The sequence below is a fragment of the Cupressus sempervirens genome, chromosome 1, assembly GCF_028749045.1.
Source record: "Cupressus sempervirens isolate cs-2001-9-10 chromosome 1, ASM2874904v1, whole genome shotgun sequence".
NCBI lineage: Eukaryota > Viridiplantae > Streptophyta > Pinopsida > Cupressales > Cupressaceae > Cupressus > Cupressus sempervirens.
Window position 1 is genome coordinate 865,452,031 of NC_143118.1, and position 26,584 is coordinate 865,478,614.

At 35.2% G+C, this 26,584-nt stretch overlaps 1 protein-coding gene across 1 annotated transcript; it reads right to left on the bottom strand.

The window, feature by feature from the left end:
* Nucleotides 1-3,736: 3,736 nt before the first annotated feature.
* LOC149580578 (putative acyl-activating enzyme 6) lies at nucleotides 3,737-11,684 on the bottom strand. The gene is made up of 2 exons (XM_089805021.1): nucleotides 11,189-11,684; nucleotides 3,737-4,290 (listed from the first exon to the last, which is right to left on the bottom strand). The coding sequence occupies exons 1-2, from the start codon at nucleotides 11,682-11,684 to the stop codon at nucleotides 3,737-3,739; spliced, it is 1,050 nt and encodes a 349-aa protein (XP_089661147.1).
* Between the last annotated feature and the right edge of the window lie 14,900 nt (nucleotides 11,685-26,584).

Here is a 26,584-nt window from a genome sequence, read left to right on the forward strand (position 1 = left end):
CCTTTGTTAAAGCTACTATCCCTCTAAAGGATGAAAGTGAAAATAGAGCTATTGTTGCATGGATCTACAAAGAGGAAACTCTAGTTGACCTCACAGAATAGTCTCATGACATTCCTCCTGAAAAGTATGGTTCCTATCTTAAACTCATGAAATTATTTGGCTATAAGGGGACTAGCCCTATTGGATGCAACAAAAATGATTTGATTGATCCTATCAAAGCAATAGCTAGAAGGAATTGAGATACATCTAGTCTAGGCTTCAAGAAGATTCCTTTCCATCTAGGGATTAACAAATTCTTACCAGATCTGGAGAGTTCATTTGAACATGAGTGACAAGGTAAGTCTAACAACCATGAAGATAATGTCAATAATGAGGATCCTTATCCTTAACCAATTCCTAATGATCTGGCTCAATTCTTCATAGAACTAGATGACTTTGTACCACATGTCAATACTATGGATGGTGATAGTGATTCTTTCAATTACACTGTTGATTCTCCCCATATCCAACAAGAGAAAGGAGAGTCTAGTCATGCTTTACTCATTGAGTATCAATGTAAAAATCCTAATGATGAAGTAGAATTTGTTCCCATCACTTTTTAGTAACTCTAAAGTCTGTCTCCATGTAGTTCAGATTCTCGAGAGTATGAATACGACTCTCTCTTAGAAGTAATTATAGACAAAGACATAGATCAAGTTCATGTCTATGAAAACCTCCTTGAAGTAGGTGAATTGTCTAGGTTTAGGTTGGATGAGTCCTATCTAACTAGTTTCCTCGAGTTTTTGATTAATGACATTAGTGCTCAAAGGCATTCAAACACACTTGTGGATGAAGCTACTCTAGGTCTTGAATTGCTTGTCCAAGAATTGAATGATTATACTATGAACACACTCAAACCTACCACATCTCTTTCACTCACCTATCCTAAGCTCATAGATTGGAATTCCAATGCATCATGTGAGGTCCCCACATTCTAGAATGACTATGCTCTTACCTACTACTTAAACACTATCGAACTAGTAACATCTTCCACTAGCAAAAAAAATGTCAAAATAATTGAAGCTGACATCAAATATCTCAGTTTTACAATCAGGAAGAAAAGAAATAGAAGGTCCAATGGTGAAAACCACATTGTGGTAGTGTCAAAACCTAAAATAGTAAAAATAAGAGATGTATCCAAGGGTGAAAACTTTTCTGAGGTGCCTATAGATGAGATATTTGATGCAATTCCTAGTCATTTTTAGGAAAGATCATCAATGTTGATAGAACCAACACAACTAATTAACTTGGGAATAGAGGAGCATCCTCACATGATACATCTTGCACAGTCACTATGTCCAGAAGAAAAAGAGGAATTCATTTCTTTCTTCCAAGAGAAAAAGATAAAAATTTCCTGGACATATCTAGACATGCCAGGATTAGATCCTAACCTCATAATGCATCACTTGTCTATTGTACCAAGAGTTAAACTAGTCAAATAGAAACTTAGGAAAATGCATCATTGGTCACAGCTGTTGGGACTAAAAATTGCACGGTCAATTTTGAGAACCATTGAAAAAATCAAGCCCTTAAATGCTTCTAAATGAGATTGTACTTGGTTGTCAGTCTGAGGCCTAAGAGGTGTTTAATGTTTCTAACATCTTTCATTTAGTGCATCTATGTGTTCTATGAAGTTAAACTGACATTTCGAACCAGTTTGCGAAGTCCCATTTTGAGCTAGTGTCAAAATTTGCAATTCTAACCAAGTGTCAAATAGCGATCAGAGGCCCAGTTTCAATTTGAATATCTTTTACCCAAGAATTTTTCATGGCTCACCACTTTGGGGATGTTTATTATGCATATCAAAGAACTTGTGTTTCAATTTTCAAGTCATTTAGAATCCGTTTGACTAGGTTTTGCACCCACCAAAGTTGGTCATTTACTGTTTTGTGCATTTGACTAGTTGTTCACAATTCTAGGAAGCCCTGTTCGACCAATCATATCTTTGACCCAGTTGACCCAAATGAAAAAATTCCTTTTGCATTGTGTTCCAGGGGTCAGACACTTCATATGTTCCAATTTTGAGATCATGACGAATCCATTTGATCAATTTGGTAACATGATTAAAAACCCAATTTATATTGTCTTGTTACGGCTAAGGTATCCTGATTGGTTCGTACCCTTGTTCGGCACATTATAACTTTGATCCTACGATTGGTGAGCCTAAATGGATTATATCATTGTGTTGTCTCCTAAAAATCCTTGAAGTATGTCAGTTTCCAAGTCATGAAAAATCCATTTGCATACTTTCTTATGTCCGTACATTTGCCAAAAATTACTTTTTGATACATTTGCCAGTTAAAATTTCCAAGTGCCTATTTTTGGAAATTCGCCAAATGTGCTCTGTGATTCGTCATGAGCCCAAAACATGGAATTACATTCTCCTCATGGCAAAGAACCTATATCCAGGTTTTTAGAAGCCCAAGTGATCAATAACCACAATTTATAATGCTGGACCCGAGCCCAGTTTATGTTTTTTTAACATTGTTTGCCTGCAAGATAATTGAGGTATGGATGTTTGGCAATTAAAATCTTTATACTAGAAACTCGTCATGGGCTGAAAATTTGAAATGTTATAGAGTATGTAGGATTGAATACTCTTGCCGATTTTCGTGGCCTGGTTACTTGATTGAGTTAGTTTTTATGGCCACCTGGTGAGCCTCCAGACACAATTTTCACACTAGTGCAGAAATGATTAAAGTGGAATTTTAAAGTGATGTTTCAGTGATTGTTTTTAATTCCAATCATTACAGTGGGGTCATGTGATAAATATGAGGATGTTAGTTATTACAACAAGGGATTCCTATTCTCATGATTATAATTGTGGATATTACTTGCTTTACTTCTTCATCAAAGGTAATGGTTTCTTCCTCAATAAAGAAAAACAAGTCTATTATTTTAAACAAAAATGATCTGCAAAGAAATCATCCAAGCCACAGGTATTTGGACATCTATGCCAAAAGGAGAGAAAGTGTAAAGAATTGTGAAGCAGAATCAGTTATTACAACAAGTCCAATGCTACGTGCACCCCATTTTGGGCATTGCAATAATGTTTAGAGGTAGATTTCCAAATAAGCACACCCATCCATGTTTAAAACGTTGTCTTAAACATTCTCATTTTGAAAGGGAATGAACATCTTCATTGTTTTTAATATCTCCCATGGGCTACACAACAATAACACAAAAAGATGAGCACATTGTTTCAAATATTTTTCACAGGGGAATCTGCAGCAAGGAGCATCTCAAAGCTATCCATACCATATCGGTAGAGCCTCACACATTGTAACTGGAGGTTGCTCCACATTTTTTTTTTTAAAGGAAGGTCACTATTGTTTAAAGGAAGAAGCTCAAAGCAGTCTCATGCATATAGGAAAGAGAAGAAACCATAGTAAGAAAGGCAGGGTCGGCATTAAATTTGGAGTAGCCAGCAATAAAAATAGGATTCATGTCTCCAACACCAAGAAACCTCTCCTCTTCTATGTCAATTTAGCCCAGTGTTCGAGATTGAACAATTAAAACAATAGCAAGAAAATGGAGGAATCAGCACAGTCAAAGAACATGTCAAAACACAAAGATCAAAATAAAAGAGCATGACAACTTAATAAGGATCCTCCACACATAAAAGAAGCATAGTGCACGCATTCTAAAAAGGGAATCCACATTTTGTTTGAAGAAAGCCATGGCTAGGAGAGATGACTCAGCTAAGAGCACGGGCAGTGGAGCTACCTCTTAACATAATCTCCCCAACGCTCTTCCCATCCCGGGGAATGCTAGCCATTTTATCGGGATCCTTCACATCAACACTATCAAGACTCAGCACGCCAAATCCTTGCTGCCCTTCTAGGGCACCGCGACGGATCTCTTTCAGCCTGTCCCATTCACTCTTCCACTCACAAGCCAATGTGGGACCGGTGGCTTCGGTGAGCTTGTACGCATAAGTCACAACAAACCCCATGGACTCCATTTTCATCACAACCGCCAGAGCCGGCGAAGCGCCGCCTGTCAGAACACGAACCAGTCGTGGCAATGACATCGGTGACTCCGAGTTGAGAATGATGTTGAACAAAATCGGTGTGTAGCAGAGATGAGTTACTCCCTCATTTGCAATTGCTGAGTATATATCACTCGCAATGGTATTTCGGATGCAGACGTTCGTCCCGCCTCGGGCAGCGAGAGCCCAGGTGAAAGTCCAGCCATTGCAGTAGAGAATAGTCTGTGGCATATATCCCACATTGCTTGTAGGAGGTCTTTCTAAAGTTTTTAAATGCAATTTTGAACACATTAGATTGTGTCTTAAGACAAGAGGCTTTTGTGAAAGCCAACTCATGTGCATGGGCCTGTGGTCGGCCAACTTGCAAGATGCATATGTTAAATTTTGATGCAAAGTCCAAAAACGTTGCCAAAAAATTCAAATTGGACCGAAAAAGTCCAGAAATCCAGTAGTCACTACCTCGCTAGCCGGAAAATCTTGAAAAATCTAGCTAGCGACATAGCGAGGTCGCCAGAAAACTCAGGAATTCGGCAAGGGTCAACAGCCAATCAGAAAGTGACACGTGGCATTGGTCAAACCTGGAGTTGACCCGAAATTAAAGAGGCTAGGAAAAATAAAAATGATTTTAAAATTTTCATTTTAAAATTATTTTGCCAAGAAACTGACATGGTCTTTTTTTTAAAATAAAGTTTGAACTTCTGATATAGTTTTAACTTTTGAAAGTTCATATATTTGTGAAATATTGTCATAGAGACATGAGCAAAGGCTTGAACTTCAGAGGGCTATATCTGGGTCAAATTTTGCCCAAAATAGATTCTCCACTATACCACCGGAACCGGGAATAGCTAAATTTTCCGATTTTGAGGTTGGTTCTTACACAGGTGCCTCTTGGCTTGAGTTATAGCCAAAAATGTAAATTTTGGGATTTTTCTCAATGGAACGGGTAAAAAACTAAAAATCCAATTAGGGGATCAGTAAAACTTGGTAAGAATGCGGTTGTAGTTCACGTCTCTCACATTCACTCAATTTAACCCGATTTTTGCCAAGCATTTCAATGGGTAAATCAGATATTGTGGTGACTCAGCAATGTTGCATCATTTCAACAGAGATATTGTGCAAGTCAGTAACAGAAATGATGAAACAAGATCATATTAGAATGAGAGATGGAAGAAAGAAGTTTTTCAGTTATAGAGGATTGCTTTTCAAATGGACACTTGTCATGTGGAGATTAGATCCGAGATTCTTTCCTTTGCTATATCTTTCTATCTTTCATTGTTTGATGGGTTCTAGTCTTTGGAGAAAAACCAGTCACTACTGAGATACCAAATTTTGGATCCAGTTTTGATATGTTCCCATACTATGATACCACGTATTTCTTCAAAAATTTCTCTCATGTGAATAGCAGTAGAAATAAGAATACAGATAGTCTGATCTCTTAGGTAGCTTTGCATTTAAATTTCATGCATCTTATTGTAATTTGTTTAAAGGAAATGAATGATAAGGCAGCAGCAAGTCAATCTTCATTCTGATATCTTGTCTCTCATTCATGCTGTTTGTGATCTTCTGTGTTTTGTAAACAAAGAATATGAAACTCAGTTGCAACTTTTTGGTTGTATATGTTGATTTATTTTGCTTATGACTCAAAGAGTTATGTAAATGCTTGATTCCTCATCATAGGATTGCAGATTTCATGAAGGGATAAGTTGAGTATGAGGTTCAAAAGGATGCAGATGTCTAATTCACAAAGTGGTTAGATAGATCAGGAAGTCTTGATGTATGGCACATATCAGTGATTTTCAGGGATGTGTGTTAGGTTTTTGTATGAATTGCCCAATAGATAAGGCACTAATCACTTATAGGATCACCTATTATACTACTACATATTTGAGGTTTTGCTAAGATCAACATCAATAATCAAACACTTTTCCCCTTTCATGTTGAAGAGCTATAATAGAATGCCCTTACTCAGCTCATGAGATTCCTAGATCTGCATTTAGCTATTGTAGATGGATTTCATTTCATGAGTTATCAGGAGAAATAAGGGTTTTATCTGCTTCATATTAGATTCAATCTATGCTTTGACAACTGGTACCATATAAAGAATCTGTAGGTCCACCAACCTAGGTTTTGCAGAGCCTGAAGAAGACGAAGGGTCATGCCTTATAGTTGGCCTAGTGTTTGAATGGATGTGTTGATAATGGGAGTTAGCTAACCCTAGATGTGTCATATTCTCATCAAGGTAATTGGAAATGGGTAACATTTTCAAACACCAACAAAATGGCGACTCTGCTAGGGAATTGCATATAGAAAGAACCAAAATCTCTGCCATGAAACAGATTGGATATAGCAAATCTAGAGCAAGATGTGTTCCTTTTCCTTGCTGAAGTTTCATGTTCCCCAGTTAGGCTTTATTCATGATCAGCAGTAGGTTATAAAATTGGATGAAAATTGTGTTCTATGACTGTCATAGGTCTATCTTCAATCAGTTCAGTTTGCAAGTGCTGTTGAGAAAGTTCAGAGTCAAGAATCAATTTATAAAGTGTAAATTCTTTTCAGGATGTCAGTGATCTGCAAGTTTCTCCTACATTGAAGGTCTGGTTTAGATTTGTCAAGTGACAAATTATGCTTTATTTCTCACCAAGTGTGAGTGGCGACTCTGAAATCTCTGTACTAGTTTGTTCCTAGTTGATTTCATTGCAAAATTTTGAAGGACTTTCAGTTGTATGGGCAGATCTGAAGCTTTTGGTAGTTTCTTGAAAAGGAGTTTCAAATTCTTGATAAGTTTTTAAGTGTTGGTTGCAATCTGCTGTTATAAATAATTGAAATGTAAAAATAGATCATAGTAGTGGTTATTTCATTCCTCTTGCAAAGAGGTGGCGACTCTACAAAGTTTGATCAGTGGTGTAAAGGATTTTCAGTTTTGCACCTGTGCCAAATTAGCAAATCAAGTTCAATATCCGCACTGGAGGTATTTTGATTCTCATGTTTTCTTTTCATGGAAGTCAAGTCTTCAAAGAAGTTGCCTCTATTTAGTGATTTTTAGCACTAGAAAGAAGAGGTAGAAAGTTTGTTTTATGATGGAGTCAGATCTTAGATCTGTGATTAGTTCACCAAATTCTAAGAGTTTGAAATTTGTGAGTAATAACATTGCTATGTTGAATAGACTGGTTTACAAAAGGATTGTCAGTCTTATAAGAATTGAAGTAGGCAGTACTCAAGGTCTAAGTGTAGAACAATGTTATTTAAAGCTTAAGTTAGTAATTAGTAAGATGCCTTTTCATTGTAGACCTGAGGAATCTTCCCTACCAAATATTTTCCTTGATGTTCTAGTACTTGATTCAGTAGATTGGCCAACACCTATAAGGTTACAAATAATTTTGTAGACTAAAAAATTCATTGAGGAGATGGAAAGTGGTGATTATAGATTTCATGAAATATCTCCTAATGATAATGAATGTGCTGAAAGCCAAGGTAGCAATGAATATAATGAATCCATAGAGCAAGATAATTTGTCTTTTGAGTGTGAAGAGGTGGATTCAAATGTTAATGAATCAGGTAACAACAATCAGCATGAAAAAGATGGATATAAAAGAGAAGATAAATTTTGTTACAGTACATATGAAGTTGAAGAAAGTTGTAACAACAGTAGGTCTAATGATTGCCATGATAGGAAAGAATGTTGTAATAATTCTAATTTTCCAGATTGTTACACTAAGGATCCTATTGTTGTAAGTTCTTCATGTTATCTAGATGATAATCATAGCCAGGAGAAGATTTGTGAGGCAATCTTCTTGAGTTCTGATGAAATCTCTTTTTTGTTGGCTCGTGAGTTTGAAAAGCATGTAAGTATCTCTAAGGATCTTCATATTTTCTCCCATAATACTTTTCATTCAGTCAAATCAATTCCCCAAAGTTTGATGTGGAAAAAGAGGTAGAACCCGAACAATCTTTGTTAGACTTTGGAGGTGTAGGTGACAGTTCCTCAAATGTCTTTGCACATGACAATTTGTTGGATGTAGAGAATGTTAATGAAGGGAAGGTTAATGCTGTTTTGGGTTCTTTTCATGTTGATCTTGCCGAACATTGTTTTGATTTTTCATATGATGAGGAGGAAAACAGTGAAGGTTGTCAATCAGATTATAGATTTTCTTCATGTGCTGATAAGTCTTGTAAAGATGAGTTCAAGGTGTATTCTGACATTCAGTTTGATGAAGAAAATGATAGTGATCAGCATAGTCTAGATCAACACTTTCAGAATTAATTTTCATATCTGGTGACTAATCAATTTTTTGAGTCTGAAGAGGTTTCAGAAAAGGATAAATCTGATTCAAAGAGTAACATGGTTGCAAGTAGGCAACGATCAGATTTCACATACTCTTCATTTATGGAGGCACAAGGTGAGTTATAATCTGCTCCATGTAACTCGTTGAATGAAGTTGAATATGAGCACTTTGTTTTTCCAGTTGAAAGAATCTATGATTCAATTAGTAGTGATCAGTTTCAGTTTGATATCAGTTGTTATGGTCATGCTGATCCATTTTTTCATAGTGGGCAAGATGAAGAAATTATGTTTGATTTTTATATGCACTATGAAGATGATGATAGTTTTGTTTTGCCTATTGAGCTAATTGTAAATGTTGATACGTTGGGTGAAACAAATGATAATGAGAATTTTAGTTTACCTCAGGGAGATCTGAATGAGAATCAGGTGTTTGAAAGAGGTAAAAAGTTCTGAAACTTTTCTGTGGCCTATAGCCATCACTTGTACATAGTTAAGAGTAGTTTTCCTGTTTTCAATAAAGTTGTTCAAGAGGAAATTTTTGATGTTCAGGTGTGTAGTCTGCTTCTCCCAGAGATCTAAAATCTTGCCATGCCTGCAAGGGACATGCATCCCCAGACAGAGCCACTATTGGGACTAAAAATTGCATGGTCAATTTTGACAACCATTGAAAAAATCAAGCCCTTAAATGCTTCTAAATGAGATTGTACTTGGTTGTCAGTCTGAGGCCTAAGAGGTGTTTAATGATTCTAACATCTTTCATTTAGTGCAACTATGTGTTCTATGAAGTTAAACTGACATTTCGAACCAGTCTGCGAAGTCCCATTTTGAGCTAGTGTCAAAATTTGCAATTCTGCCAAAGTGTCAAATAGCGATCAAAGTCCTAGTTTCAATTTGAATATCTTTTACCTAGGAATGTTTCATGGCTCACAACTTTGGGGATGTTTAGTATGTATATCAAAGAACTTGTGTTTCAATTTTCAAGTCATTTTGAATCCGTTTGACTAGGTTTTGCACCCCCCAAAGTTGGTCATTTACTGTTTTGTGCATTTGACTAGTTGTTCACAATTCTGGGAAGCCCTGTTCGACCAATCATATCTTTGACCCAGTTGACCCAAATGAAAAAATTCTTTTTGCATTGTGTTTCAGGGGTCAGACACTTCATATGTTCCAATTTTGAGATCATGAAGAAACCATTTGATCAATTTGGTAACATGATTAAAAACCTAGTTTATATTGTCTTGTTACGGCTAAGGTATCCTGATTGATCCATACCCTTGTTCAGCACATTATAACTTTGATCCTACGATTGGTGAGCCTAAATGGATTATATCATTGTGTTGTCTCCTAAAAATTCTTGAATTATGTCAGTTTCCAAGTCATGAAAAATCCATTTGCATACTTTCTTATGTCCGTACATTTGCCAAAAATTACTTTTTGATACATTTGCCAGTTAAAATTTCCAAGTGCCTATTTTTGGAAATTCGCCAAATGTGCTCTGTGATTCATCATGAGCCCAAAACATGGAATTACATTCTCCTCATGGCAAAGAACCTATATCCAGGTTTTTAGAAGCCCAAGTGATCAATAACCACAATTTATAATGCCGAACCCGAGCCCAGTTTATGTTTTTTTAACATTGTTTGCCTGCAAGATAATTGAGGTATGGATGTTCGGCAATTAAAATCTTTATACTGGAAACTCATCATGGGCTGAAAATTTGAAATGTTATAGAGTATGCAGGATTGAATACTCATGCCAATTTTTGTGGCCTGGTTACTTGATTGAGTTAGTTTTTACGGCCACCTGGTGAGCCTCCAGACACAATTTTCACACTAGTGCGGAAATGATTAGAGTGGAATTTTAAAGTGATGTTTCAGTGATTGTTTTTAATTCCAATCATTATAGTGGGGTCATGTGATAAATATGAGGATGTCAGTTATTACAACAAGGGATTCCTATTCTCATGATTATAATTGTGGATATTACTTGCTTTACTTCTTCATCAAAGGTAATGGTTTCTTCCTCAATAAAGAAAAACAAGTCTATTATTTTAAACAAAACTGATATGCAAAGAAATCATCCAAGCCACAGGCATTTGGACATCTATGCCAAAAGGAGAGAAAGTGTAAAGAATTGTGAAGCAGAATCAGTTATTACAGCAAGTCCAATGCTACGTGCACCCCATTTTGGGTATTGCAATCATGTTTAGAGGTAGATTTCCAAATAAGCACACCCATCCATGTTTAAAACGCTGTCTTAAAAATTCTCATTTTGAAAGGGAATGAACATCTTCATTGTTTTTAATATCTCCCATGGGCTGCACAACAATAACACAAAAAGATGAGCACATTGTTTCAAACGTTTTTCACAGGGGAATTTGCAGCAAGGAGCATCTCAAAGCTATCCATGCCATATCAGTAGAGCCTCACACATTGTAACTGGAGGTTGCTCCACATTTTTTTTTTAAGGAAGCTCACTATTGTTTAAAGGAAGAAGCTCAAAGCAGTCTCATGCATATAGGAAAGAGAAGAAACCATAGTAAGAAAGGCAGGGTCAGCATTAAATTTCGATTAGCCAGCAATAAAAATAGGATTCATGTCTCCAACACCAAGAAACCTCTCCTCTTCTATGTCAGTTTAGCCCAGTCTTTGAGATTGAACAATTAAAACAGTAGCAAGAAAATGGAGGAATCAGCACAGTCAAAGAACATGTCAAAATACAGAGATCAAAATAAAAGAGCATGACAACTTAATAAGGATCCTCCACACATAAAAGAAGCATGGTGCACACATTCTAAAAAGGGAATCCACATTTTGTTTGAAGAAAGCCATGGCTAGGAGAGACGACTCAGCTAAGAGTATAGGTAGTGGAGCTACCTCTTAACATAATCTCCCCAAAGCTCTTCCCATCCCGGGGAACGCTGGCCATTTTATCGAGATCCTTCACATCAACACTATTAAGACTCAGCACACCAACTCCTTGCCGCCCTTCCAGGGCATCGCGACGGCTCTCGTTCAGCCTGTCCCATTCACTCTTCCACTCACAAGCCAACATGGGACCGGTGGCTTCGGTGAGCCCGTATGCATAAGTCACAATAAACCCCATGGACTCCATTTTCATCACAACCATCAGAGCCGGCGGAGCATCCCCTGTCAGAACACAAACCGGTCGTGGCAGCGATGCCATTGACTCCGAGTTGAGAATGATGTTGAACACAATCGATGCGTAGTAGAGATGAGTTACTCCCTCATTTGCAATTGACGAGTATATATCACTTGCAGTGGTATTACAGATGCAGACGCTCATCCCGCCTTGGGCAGCGAGAGCCCAGGTGAAAGTCCAACCATTGCAGTGGAGAATACTCTGTGGCATATATCCCGCGTTGCTTGTAGGAGGTCTTTCTAAAGTTTTTAAATGCAATTTTGAACACATTAGATTGTGTCTTAAGACAAGAGGCGTTTGTGAAAGCCAACTCGTGTGCATGGGCCTGTGGTCGGCCAACTTGTAGCATGCATATGTTAAATTTTGATGCAAAGTCCAAAAACGTTGCCAAAAAATTCAAATTCGACTGGAAAAGTCCAAAAATCCGGCAGTTGCTACCTCGCTAGCCGAAAAATCTTGAAAAATCCGGCTAGCAACATAGCGAGGTCATCGGAAAACTCAAGAATTCGGCAAGAGTCAACAGCCAATCAGAAAAGTGACACGTGGCATTGGTCAAACCTGGAGTTGACCCAAAATTAAAGAGGTTAGGAAAAATAAAAATGATTTTAAAATTTTTATTTTAAAATTATTTTGCCAAGAAACTGACATGGTCTTTTTTTAAAATAAAGTTTGAACTTTTGATATAGTTTTAACTTTTGAAAGTTCATATATTTGTGAAATATTGTCATAGAGACATGAGCAGAGGCTTGAACTTTAGAGGGCTATATCTGGGTCAAATTTTTCCCAAAATAGATGCTCCAATATACCACCGGAATCGAGAATAGCTGAATTTTCCGATTTTGAGGTTGGTTCTTGCACAGGTGCCTCCTGGCTTGAGTTATAGCCAAAAATGTAAATTTTTGAGTTTTTCTCAATGGAACAGGTAAAAAACTAAAAATCCAATTAGGGGATCAGTAAAACTTGGTAAGAATGCGGTTGGAGTTCACGTCTCTCGCATTCACTCAATTTAACCTGATTTTTGCCAAGCATTTCAATGGGTAAATCAGATATTGTGGTGACTTAGCAATGTTGCATCATTTCAATAGAGATATTGTGCAAGTCAGTAACAGAAATGATGAAACAAGATCATATTAAAATGAGAGATGGAAGAAAGAAGTTTTTCCATTACAGAGGATTGCTTTTCAAATGGACACTTGTCACGTGAAGATCAGATCCAAGATTCTTTCCTTTGCTATATCTTTCTATCTTTCATTGTTTGATGGGTTCCAGTCTTTGGAGAAAAACCACTCACTATTGAGATACCAAATTTTGTATCTAGTTTTGATATGTTCCCATACTGTGATACCACGTATTTCTTCAGCAATTTCTCTCATGTGAATAGCAGTAGAAATAAGAATATAGATAGTCTGATCTATTAGGTAGCTTTGCATTTAAATTTCATGCATCTTATTGTAATTTTTTTCAAGGAAATAATTGATAAGGCAGAAGCAAGTCAATCTTCATTCTGATATCTTGTCTCTCATTCATGCTGTTTGTTATCTTTTGTGTTTTGTAAACAAAGAATATGAAACTCAGTTGCAACTTTTTGGTTGTATATGTTGATTTATTTTTCTTATGACTCAAAGAGTTATGTAAATTCTTGATTCCTCATCATAGGATTGCAGATTTCATGAAGGGATAAGTTGAGTATGAGGTTCAGAAGGATGTAGATGTCTAGTTCACAAAGTGGTTAGATAGATCAGGAAGTCCTGATGTATGGCACATATCAGTGATTTTCAGGGATGTGTGTTAGGTTTTTGTATTAATTTCCTAACAGATAAGGCACTGATCACTTATAGGATCACCTATTATACTACTGCATATTTGAGGTTTTTCTGAGATCAACATCAATAATCAAACGCTTTTCCCCTTTCATGTTGAAGAGCTATAACAGAATGCCCTCACTCAGCTCATGAGATTCTTAGATCTGCATTTAGCTATTGTAGATGGATGTCATTTCATGAGTTATCAGGAGAAATAAGGGTTTTATCTGCTTCATATTAGATTCAGTCTATGCTTTGACAACTGGTACCATATAATGAATTTGTAGGTGCACCCACCTAGGTTTTGTAGAGCCTGAAGAAGAAGAAGGGCCATGCCTTATAGTTGGCCTAGTGTCTAAATGGATGTGTTGATAATGGGAGTTAGCTAACCCTAGATGTGTCATATTCTCATCAGGGTAATTGGAAATGGGTAATGTTTTCAAACACCAACAACAGCTAAACTGAAAAAGCTTATAAAAGCTCATTTAATCTACACTATTGATTATGCTGAAAGGATATCAAACATTGTTCTAGTCTCCAAGATCAGAACTTAGCATTTCTGAAGGATGATTTTCCATTCCCTAACATTGATATGATAGTGGACATGATAGAAAAATATGAAATGTACTCACTCATGGATGGATTTTTTGATTATAATTAGATCAAAATTGCACCAAAAGATCAGGAAAAGACTACTTTCACTTGTGCATGAGGAACTTTGGAACGTGATGCCATTTGGGTTGAAAAATGTTGATGCTATATATTAGAGGGTGATCACTACAATTTTTCACGACATGATGCATAAGATAATGAAAGACTATGTGGATGATACTATGGTTAAGAGTGCAAAATATAGCACTCACCTTTAAGATTTGGGACCTATCCTAGATTGTATGAAAAAACTCAGTCCAAGTCTCAACCCAAAGAAATTTGCATTTCGTGTAACATTTGGAAAACTACTTGGTTACATTGTGTCTACAAAAGGAATCAAGGTTGATCCAAAGAAAGTTGAAGCAATCATGGACATACTTCCAACCTATAATATTAGTGAAATGAGGGGCTCACAAGGAAGGCTTCAATCCATTCATAGATTCATCTCACAATTAGTGGATAGGTCACAACCATTTACGAAGACTCTACACAAAGGTGTGAAATATAACTGGAGTCAAGATTACAATCAGAGCTTAACATAGATAAATCAATATCTTGCTAATCCATCAATATTTATGCCTCCTATTTATGGGAAGCCTTTTATTTTGTACATCTTAGCAAAAAAGACATCTCTGTGTATCTTTCTAGCTCAAGAAAACAATGATAATAAGGAAAGAGCTATTTACTATCTAAATTGCACATTGATCTCCTATAAAATGAATTATAGTATCATTAAGAAGGATTGCTTGGCAATTTTTTTTGCTTCCTAAAAGTTGAGACACAACATGCTTGCCCATACTATGTGACTGATTGCTAAAATTGATCCACTAAAGTACTTACTCAGCAAGGCAGCTCTAATAGGAAGGTTGGCTAAGTGGGTCATGATATGAAGCAAGTTTGACATTCAATATGTTGAGTGAAAGGCTATCAAAGGACAAGTGGAGAGGCATCGATACAGAGTCTTCTTCCACTAAACATTGATTTCCCCGATGAATCAATTCTAATGATTACACACAAAATTTGGGTGATGTTCTTTGATGGTTCCTTTACACAACAAGGATTTAAGGCTAGGCTCTTGTTCATAACACCACAGAGGTATTTACTACCTAAGGCATACAAGATTATATTTCCTTGTACCAACAATATCACAGTATATGAGACTCTAATTAATGGCATGAAGATTGTAGTTGAATGGAGAGTGGACAATTTAAACATCTTTCGTGACTCCTAGCTCATAATCAACTAGGTTAATGATGTGCATCAGGCTAAGGATGATAAATTGATCCTATATAAATACATGGTGGATGACCTAAAGAAATTCTTTGCTACAAACTACTTCACTAAGTTGGAAGAGGCAGTCCCTCTCTCTATAGAAAATGGAAAAATTGTAGCTCTATTCAGCATGAATTAAATCATCTATAGGTATGGTTCACCTTCCTCAATTATTACTAAAAAAGGAGGATAGATCTTAAGGAGTTATGAAAAAAAATTAGAATCATGCAACATTGGCCTTCTATCTACCACCACCAGGGTAATGGTCAAGCAGAGGCAACCAACAAGATGATCGTTAAGATCTTACATCACACAGTGAAAAAATCTGGAAGGGACTAGCACGTTCAAATTAATCTAGCTTTATGGGCATACAAAACAAGTATAAGAACTCCAATGAGTAAAATTCCCTTTGATTTAGTATATGGAGTAGATGTTGTGCTTCCCATTAAGGTTGAGATTCCTACTTTGAGAATCTCCATGAAGGGCCTCATTACTGATGATGACTATATAATATCATGGCTTTAAGAGCTAGTATTGTTAGATGAATGTTGGCAAGTGGCATTTGATCATCTTCGAGCTTATTAGTAGTGTATGTCTAGAAAATACAATAAGAAAGTTAAGCCACATGACTTCCAACTAGGTGATCTTTTTCTAAGAGAAAACCCTAAGAATTAGCAACAATGGGTACAAAAAGAGAACTTTGAACCCAACTAGCTTGGTCCCTACATAGTCACAATAGTGTTTGGATCTATTGCTTACCAACTTTCTACAGCTAAGGGAGAGGTGCTCATGGAGTCTATCAACACTCTCCATCTAAAGTGGTTCTACATCTGATCTAGTTTTGAAAGCTCTTTGTATATATCTAAATGTCCTAAAAAAAATTCTAAAAATTGCAAAAAGTCCTAAAAATAATCATTACCTTGGTGAAAACCTAGAAATAAGTGCCTTGATAAAAATACAAAAAAAGTGTGAATGATGAAAACTTGGAAAACATGCATCATGGTAGCAAAACAAAGAATCTCTACCAAGACGGTGAAAACTTGGTAAATAGGTGCCTCTTGTTTCAAATTCTATATCTTGCAGCACATCTTCTAGCTTCCTATATAGTTGCTTTCTTGCTTTATTTTATTTCTTTCTCTCATTTTTCCATGGACTGAATCTTTTTATAACTCAAGGGCAACACCCTACAATGTCATAGGAATCTCTTTCACGATAGTCACTAGTTAGTCACCCTACATTTTAGATTCCTCTCATGGAATATCTCTCTCATGCTAGTCACTAGTTCTCCTAACTGTGTTTGTCTACTATCACTTAGTTTCCTACCAAGGTTCTTCTTACTAAAGATTTGTCATTGACTTCAGTCACTAGTTGTTCTAACTACATCGATATACTATTGTCACCCTACTAAAGATATTTCTTTCATATATGTTCTAAAAATTAACACTTGAAATCAATCCTATAACATAGAAAATGAACTCCAATTAATGAACTAGTTTGGGATATGCTAAGTTTTTCTTTGCTTGTTTTTCTTTTGATTTATCATGTTTCTTTGAGCAACTTGATGATGTCACTTTCAATTAGAGAAGCACGAATTGGATGCATGATCTTTTCTTTTCTTCTTGTTTGTTGGTTTAGTTCTATTGATCTAAAATATTCATATAAAAGGGGTGTCCACTATAAGAGCCTCTATCTCGTATTGCATGACCATGTGTCCCTCAACTCCATTTATATCAATAAATTAGTAAGGTTGGTTATATTCATTTCTTGTTGGAGTGAACTCTTTATGCTACAATAAATACTAATATTCATCCTACTAAGTGAACATATGCATCATTACGAGTATACCTAGCTTACTTTTGTCTCAGGTTATGAATGTAAGGGTCATTGTAGATAGAATACTTACTAATTACTTAGAATAAGAAAGATCTCCTATGTATTTGGTGTGTTTGCACACAAGCAACATTCTGGTCATCCTAGCATTTATGCTTTGACACTTATGTGCACTTGCTTTATTAAAATGGACAAATGTTCTAGTCATTCTGGCTTCTTGTGCCTTGAATGCTTACATTTAATCCCAACAAAACTATAACATGTGTCATATTCATATTCCTATGATTTCAATGTTAGTGGAAATTTTATGACATCTAAAGTTTTGCTATATGCTCAGTGATGATAATTATTAAAGCTCAATAACTAGACCCAGGGTTGCATCTAGCCTAAGGTTACATCTAGCATAGGGTTGTAGTGCATAAGCACATGGTTTAATTTTAGATCTATTTGCATCCTTTGTGATGAGGAATTTTTGGATTCTACAAAGTATCATGCTTCTCCATAGCTACACAAGTGTTTAGTTCTTTGGTTTGTCCTCTTGATTTTTATAGGATACCTATCACTATCGACAAACAACAGAACACTACATGAGATGATATTTCACTCACATTTTGTATTTCATACATAATTTAATCATTCATATCATCTACACTATATTCACACATATCAAATTTGCATCCATACATCACATTATATTTGCATTCATAATCATAGTATAAAACATCGCATGTACAACAAGCTATAAAGAGAGAAAGTGACACATGCACATGATACTTGAATCAAAATCTCATATATATATATATATATATATATCAAAAGTGTACATTGGTACAAAAATGGACACTACTTGAGTACTCTTGATCTCAAAAATGATATAAAATAGTGTTCATACACCAATCAATACATAGCTAGACCAAAATCATAGCAAAATGAGTCTAACTCTCTCCTTCCCCCTCACCTCCCATTGGCAGTGAAGGAGGAGGAGGCATGTGTAAGGGTTTTATAATAGATGAAGATAATCTCACCATTGTCTTTCTTAAGGATACTACATCTATTCTGAAGACTACCTATTCCATCATGAAATACACTTGAATTGTCAACCCAAGGATGTAAGAGTTGAAATGGGTCAACATAGTATGTGCACTAAGTTCCTTTAACAGTCTTAACACCTATGTTGTAGGAAGGTAAAATGCATAAAAAGAATCTATACCACTATGATAGAATAGAAAACACACTTGGACTAATAATAGATAACTATAAAATTCTTTGGAAAATGATTTCTAAACTATTCAATAGCTCTAAACATCCATCGTGATCATTTTTTACAAGTGCTACAGGAACTTTCACAGTAACAATGTTCCAGGATTAATTCAATAAATCTATCTTAAGAACAAGAAATTGTAGGAAATGAATCTACTCTACCTAAATCTATTCCACCTCCCAAAGTGGGCCCCCTTGGTTGGCTTCAACTAACTAAGAACACAATAAGTATTCCAAAATCACTCTCTCATTAAAATCCTTCTTTGATTACATCAACTAAATAATTCATGAAGAATAGAAAAAGAGTAACTTTTGAATCTTAAACTAGCATTGTTTTCTTTCTCATTACCATCCCACTAATATGATTCAAAAATCCATTATATAAAGGATTGGATGCTTATTAAAAACATGACATAAAAGTCTTGAACAAACATTGCCAGAAAAGAAGGTGGAAGATCAATCATAACATAGTGTATTTATTAAGCAAAAGCATAACAATTCATAGGAAATATAGCAAGTTAGGTCTTCTTAGATTTTATGGAACAATAAGTCCTCTATAGGCATGACTTATCCATAGGAACTAAAGTGCACTTCCCTTACCATGATCTATCTGCACATCTTCTTCCTTTAATGCAATAATAATCACCCTTTTGCACCATTCTTCACTTCCTAAAAGTTGGAAACATCTTGAACACATATGTAAGTTAACATTCCTACTCTTATTTAGATGTTAGAACATAGCATAAAATATTTATATGAATTACTGCATTCTATGTATAATATTAAGAAAATTACGTCATACACACTACCCATAGGTTTAATAAGTTCTAGTTGTCTCTCACATAAGTTCAAAAGGTATTTAAACAAATGTTTTGGAAATGTTTTTCTAAACTATAAAAACTATATCAAAATTGAGACATTAAATTGGCTCATCATCTATCCCCCACCATTAAAATGCTTTCCCTCAATCATATACTTCTTTCCACTTTTGAAAGTATAGAATAATCCTCTAGTATGTTTCCAATATTTACCTAGGAGTTTCCTAACCAATGGATCTAATTTGGTAGCATTATTATCATAAAGAGGCCAAAGAAGGGTAGGAGGCTGAAAAGTCAATGGCATCTATAATTCCTTTCTGATTTGTCTTCCTAATTATAGATACCTATCCACCCTATTAACAACTACCTCATAGTTGATAGGGCTCTGTAGTTCTACCTTTTTGAAGGCTTTTGGCAATCGGTTCCATTGCTTCCTAAGTCCTACGACAACTCTTTATTGTGTAAAGTTTGGAAGTGTCTGGTACTTGTTGATTTTTTTACACTATTAAGCAACAAAATAATTAATACCAAGATAATAAAGATCACAATAACTTAAGGATTATCTATTTCCTATAAACAATTATATGTTCTCTAGATTTGGACCCAACTTCAACAAAATCATACAAGATTCTCTACTCTTTTGGCTCTATAAAACTAAGGCCGGTGCACTTGAGGGATAAAAGAAGTTCAATTCGATACTACAAGAATATTTCTCTCATTCCATGACATTTTACAACAATACACATCCCTTATAGTAGATATGTCACAATTCTTCATAGATTTACAAGTAATTTTAGGCAATAGAAGCTAACTAAGAGTCAAAGGTTAAATGTAAACAAGTGCTGACCAGCTTTGACATTCTTCAAACATGAAAGTACAATTTATTTGATTTGATTTTAAGCTTAATTTTCATTCATTTTTTCTCCATCTATAGGCTAAACTAATAGATCAGTGCCTCATCCATTGGGATTAAGAGTTTATCCAATTTTTAGACCTGATTGACTGCATTACAATCAAAATTATTAGCAATTCTCACTGAAACTCATTCTTATACACATCTTTCCTACTACCTTAGAAATCCTGTCAACTTCATTGAAGCACATAATTCATTTGAACTAAAAGCAATAGTGAAATGACATACAACTTGATTTAATTGCATTCAATTGAACAAACTTTGCTCATACAATTTCAAGATAACCAGGTAATAAAAATGGAGACAAGATTTAAGAAGAAAAGATATGGGGATAGTTCCTCTTTGTATTAATTTCCTTTGAAAATTATATAACAATTTTAATGGACCTCAAAAATGACTCAAGATAAGACATTAAGATCCTATAACATCAATGTATTCTCAGATAATTACAAAGATGATACATCGTCAAGTTTGCATCAAGAAACTAGATTGAACAACATTCAAAATAATAATAAAATTATAAATGACTCAAACCCTTCCTCTAGCCTTGGAATCTCACTTATATAGCATGAGATGAAACAAGCTTCAGACATAGAGGAGCTGATAGTTGTCCTTAAGATAGAAAAATATCTACAATGTTACTATCATAAAAGACAAAAATTTGTTCAACAAAAAAACTTTACATTATAAACATTCTTTTGGTGGGACCATTTTCTACTGCATCCTTTCATTGTATTTTCTTTTTTGATTAAAAAGCTAATAATTGGCTTTATTATTGTTCTAGCTCCTCGAAAGATGTGATTAATGGAATTGATATTGATGTTTCTACCTTTGATTCTTGCAAACTCACTTCAACTTGAGGATCTCCATTTCTATAATCATGGATTGATAAGACAACAATTATATCTATTTTCTCTTCTACAAAATCATTAGTTTGTATTTGTGTGCTAGCAATTGCAATTGGTTGGTCACCGTTGTCCTCTTCTTCTTTTTTACCTCTTGCTGATGTGTCAATTATTTGTACCTCATCTTGTTCTATTTCCTCACCATCATTAGTTTTAGAATCTTCTAACTACTCACCATTAGCAATATCTACCACCCACTTGTCAAAAAGTGTGACATTTGGCCAATCAAATTGTAGAATATCATGTTGTTTCTTAACCACATTTTTAGCAATCTTGTCAATTTTAGCAAAATATTTCCCTAAAGAATGAAAGAATAATTGTACTATTACAATTTACTTAGTTTTGGTTACCCACCATGCATTTCCTTTTTCATTTATGACTCTATTCATCCATAAACAGAATAGGTCATTCAATTCTTGGGCCCATTTCTCCTTATTTTTCAATCTATCCTTTTTACCTAAAGTATGTGGGAACAAGTCAAATTTAACACTCTTATACTTGTCTAGATAATTGACAAGTCTCCTTTGTAACTCAACTCTTTAATCATCAAAATCTTAGATATCATTGGCAATATCATAAGTTTTTTCTATGTGTTGAAAAGATGAATTGATGACAAAAAAACATAAAAAGGTGACCTCTTCACTCCTTTTACTCCACTTATTGATAGTTGGCTTCAAGGCTTCATCATTTTCCTTTATCTCATCCCATATATTTATTGTCTTTTCTAACTGCTCATAAAATGAGGGCCAATCAATTTTATCAACCAAGCACATCAGGGCTTTCCTTAGCTTATCCCCATATTGTACATCTTGTTCCACATGTAGTGCCCATAGTTTTCTCTTTTATTCTTCAAAATCTTCTACAGTATAATATTGTGGCCTTTGGTGTATCTGAAATCTCAATGAGAGGATTGGATTTAAAAGGCTCCACTAATGGGTGAGGCTAAGTAATTCTTAGCCTGATGGATCATCCCATCACTTTATTTTCAAGTTCAATTCTCTTTTGAACTTCTTTATTGTATGCAACCAGAACTTTCTCATATTTGTCTTGTAATTCCAACCTTTCCTTTTCATCTCTTTGAGTTGTGGCTAAGGTAAGGTTGGTTGTTCCAACACTTAGATGTACAACTTCTACACTAGTAGTTTCTTCAACTCTTTTCATAGTTAGGTTTCCTATCAACTTGCTATCATTAGGCTGGGAAGAGCCAGTCCTAGATCCTTTCCTCACTACCCAAATGACCAATGCAGCCTAGTCCTCACTAAATTTGACAACTTTCATTTCTCTCTTCCCCTAATCCTCTATACTCATCTTATCTATAACTGAATTAAAAACCAAACCATCTACAATATCTCAATTGCATAGCAACAAAACACTAGATGCTTTTATCATTTGTCTCCCTTCTTCAGGGGTCAAGCTCTTGAAATTTTGCATCATCTCTTCCTTTATTTGATTTTGCACATCTACCTCCTCCATTTCTAGATGCTCTATTTTCATCTTATTGCATATTTCTTCAAATATTCCCATGTTTTCTCTCCAAGAGAATTGGTAGAAGGCTTTGGATTTGACAAAATTATCATTAGAGATGAATTTATGGCTAGCATGTTCCATCACAGGGTCCAACTCCTTTCCTTTAAAGTCTACCACTATTAACTCAAGGCTTGGCATTGGAGGTTCCTAAGGATTTCCCTCTTCTAATTCTTCTTGTGTAATGAATACTCCCCCTTGGGAGCCCAACTGCTCCACCTGCTTCCTAGTGAGTTGTTCATCTCCTATTTGCAATGGGGACTGAGTAGGTGAATATTCCACAATTTGAGGTGCTTTTTTCTTTTATATTTTCTTCCTTTTGGGTGAGGATTCATTAGGTCTTTCCTCAAGAACATCACTAGTTGATCCCATTATCTAATTTCCTTTATCTATAGTGGCCCTTTTATTCTTAATTATATTGTAGCTAGGTCTCCTTTAAACATCTAACTCCCCTGATCCTACTATAGGATTAAAAGATAACCTCCTCATGACCTCTTTGGCCTTCTCAAGAAAAGAATTAATAAAGAATAGTTTCTTTTCATTCATGACTTCCATGATTTCAAAAAAAGTACTCATGAGTTTGTTTAATCTATCTACCTCTATTTGTGCATCAGCTAGAGGCTTATAATTATTATCAAAATAATGAATGAATTCCAAAACTCTACAGTAAACTCTCCACTTTTCCTTTTTGATCTCTTGCTCTTACAGAGAGAAGTCATTCCTTATTATGTCTTTGGGGAAATAGAATTGGTGCTCTTTTGCACCAATCTTAGCCCTTCTTTTGAACATATCAAAAAATCCCTCAGTGCCACAAAAATGGGGATGAGGCACAACCATCTTGTACTGGTCCAAGAATTTATACAAGAATAACCAACCACCTTTTGTGATTATGAAATGATGGGCCATAGTACAAATGGGTAAAATTGATCCTCTACCTCTTATAGGAAATTATGCTTCCTCCTAGATGCCACAACATCTTAGTTATCCCTACCATCAAAGGAACTTGGTAGGGCAATACATGGGGAGTCCATTGGAAACCATAAACCCTAAAAAATGTTGAATTAGGGCATGGTATGATATTAGCCCAATTATGTGATACTTTCAAATTAAAAGGATTATCCATGAGTCTGATGAAATCCAAAAGTGCCTTAGTGATTTTGGGATTGTCCCTTAATAGGAGGCATCTTAATCTAGATGCAAAATACCTATCAAACCTAAGAAAACTAGTCACCTCTACATCCTAAGTCATGTTTACACTCCACAACTAGACTAGTAGAGCTTCTTATTCATACATTTGGTTTAGGACCATCTCTTTTTAAAAATATGTAACTCCTTTAAAAAGGAACATATGCATTAATAGTGAATAATGGCCAAAAGTCTTTTCTATCTTGCTCTTTTCAATTCCAACTAATCCCATGTGGATCTCTTCTATTATATATGATGAAAAATCAAAAATAATATCAACACCAAAAGAAGAAATCTGAGTCAACATATACATAAATTTTATTGGCACAAAATTTTGCTCATCTTCACCAAAAACCCTACATAGAGTCATATATTTCGATGGCCCTAGAAGTGAAAAGTTGTTTTTTAAAAGGCTCTCTCGTAGATATTGTAACTATCGGCAAGTTTCCAATTGAGACCAAGTGTGTCATCAATGCACCCTACCTAATATTATCCCTCTTAGACAAGTACTCTTTCTCCAATCCTGGCAGGTCAATGATTACATGATAATTTGAAAATGGTTCTAAACCAAAAAATTCTTGAATTTCCTCAACATTTATTCTTACTAGGCATTCTCCATCTATTCTTCTCACTATCCTAGCTATTGGGTCATAATTTTGGGCAATAGCCATGAGTAGGTCAACATCCATGAAAACAATAGGGACCACTAGTTTTCCCAAATCAAAATTCCAAATATTTCCATAAGGAGCAAACAATTTTCTTTCTAAAAACCACTTTTTCAAAGGATGGAGCCCTATTTTAGTATTAGTAGAATCCCTAACCCAATTCCATATATCATATAAACCATCCACAATCTTGAGCCTAGGGTTCCCAAAAATTAGCTTTTTCATCTGGACAGACTAATTTTTAGACTCAGACAATAGTTCAAGAAGGTCATCATGTATATTTCTACTTGCATAATCGACATTTCTTGAGAAAACCTTCTTTTGAGGCATGTTTATTAGTGACACAAAATACCAAAATTCTTTACTATCTAATGGGTTTGCATACTTACTTGGCTATTTGTTATGTTTCACTGCAATTCTGCACACACTATGGATATTAGAAGCTCTTTTGCACTTTAATCACACAAGGAACAATTCTTGAATGGCTCTTAGTACTCTGAGATTCTAAAATTCATTTGCGTAGAGAAGAAATGGTGAAATCTTTGCTAAATATCTCTAGTCATAGTTTGCATGGGGAGCTTCTAATTTTGGTAAATTAATTGTAAGGAGAAATAGGGTTGCATCACTTTCTAATTTTGAAAACATACCATTGATTCTGTAAAATCTAATGATCTAGGAATAAAATCTTGAATGGCTCACTTTCAATTTTCTATTGGCAGTTAACCCAATCAAGTTTCTCAACATAAGCTTTTCCTCCCACTGCTAGAAACTTATTTTGGACCCACTGGTACACCAAGACACATTGCACACTCTTGCTATGTCACTATGCATAAATATCAAGCAACTTCTCTTTGTGACATGACACCCATTGTTGATGCATCTTGATATAATTATGTATATTTTACAAGTTTTTTAATGCAATTGTGATGGGCCCTTTTTATTTTTCTTTGGTCACCATGTCACATGCACTAAAGATCAAGCAAGTCTCCATAGCAAGATGGCACCCACTATTGATGCATTTTTTGAGCTGACGTTTCCAATCCACATGTATCCTTTTCTGAGTGCAAATCCATGTGGTATGTGATATCATACCACCTTGACATGTTGGCATAGCCATTCAAAACATTTAACTCTTTTGGTGCTACTTTTTGAAATCAAGTCCCAGCGTATTTTAATTCATGGGAAATTTCCATGTCAATACCAATAAAATTCCCATAACCGATGGTGATATTTGTTGGAATATTCAAATAGGAACAATGCTTCTGAGAGGGGGGGTGAATCAGAAGTACTATACTTTGACCATTAAAACTTTTTCTTAACTAAAAGTATATTGCATGCATATAAACATATCAAACAATTATGAGAAACACATAAGCATCACCACATAACACTTGAGATTTTGGGAACCTAGAAACCCTCCAAAAATAAGAAGGTAAAACTAGGGTGGGGATGATACCCACAAAATCACTATAGTATTAATGTTTAACCACTTCTAATGGTTTTCCTTGTTAAAGGCATGCCTAGTTAAAAGCATTACACTCTATCAATAGTGACCTTATTAAAGGATTTCAAACACTTTACATGAAGTGTTACCCTGTTAAAGGATTTAATCACCTATTCAAAGGATCTACACAATAGCTATTAACCTAACCTATCACCATAGGGTTTCCTTTCTAATACAATTGCTAGAGAGTATTAGGTATAATAAACCTGATAGCTTACAATCCTTCAATTGTTGAATATAGGCACTTGATCTACTTTCTCTAATCTTGATCCTCTGTGATCTGATACTCTTCACTCTAAAAAATAGTTTTCCTTACACACTCTCATCCATTAACATATACAATGAGATTTAGTCTTCCTTATAAAGAAATTCAAAGATTTAGGGTTAGGTATGGATCTACGATCCATATTGAATCTCTATTTCCCACTCATTCCTTGCACATTTACTATTGGTTGCATGCCTTCTCCATTTTTCTTATTGGTTGTATGTAGATTGCATAGGTAAAAAAAAAGATTTGATCTTATCTTTTAATCCTTCAAGATTTTTCATATGTTAGCCATGAAAATAGTTTACATCTGTCTTTGTAAAGTTACAAACTCATATGTGCATTCTATGTTGCTCAGCACTTACTGATTCCTAATGCTCAACACTTATATTAAACTAGCTTACTTGGCTCCTATTGTATTTTTGTATTTCTTGGCATTGTCTATGACTCGACACTCAAATATCACTTGGCACTTGTATCATGGTCGGCACCTAAAGTCATTCAAAACTTGATCTT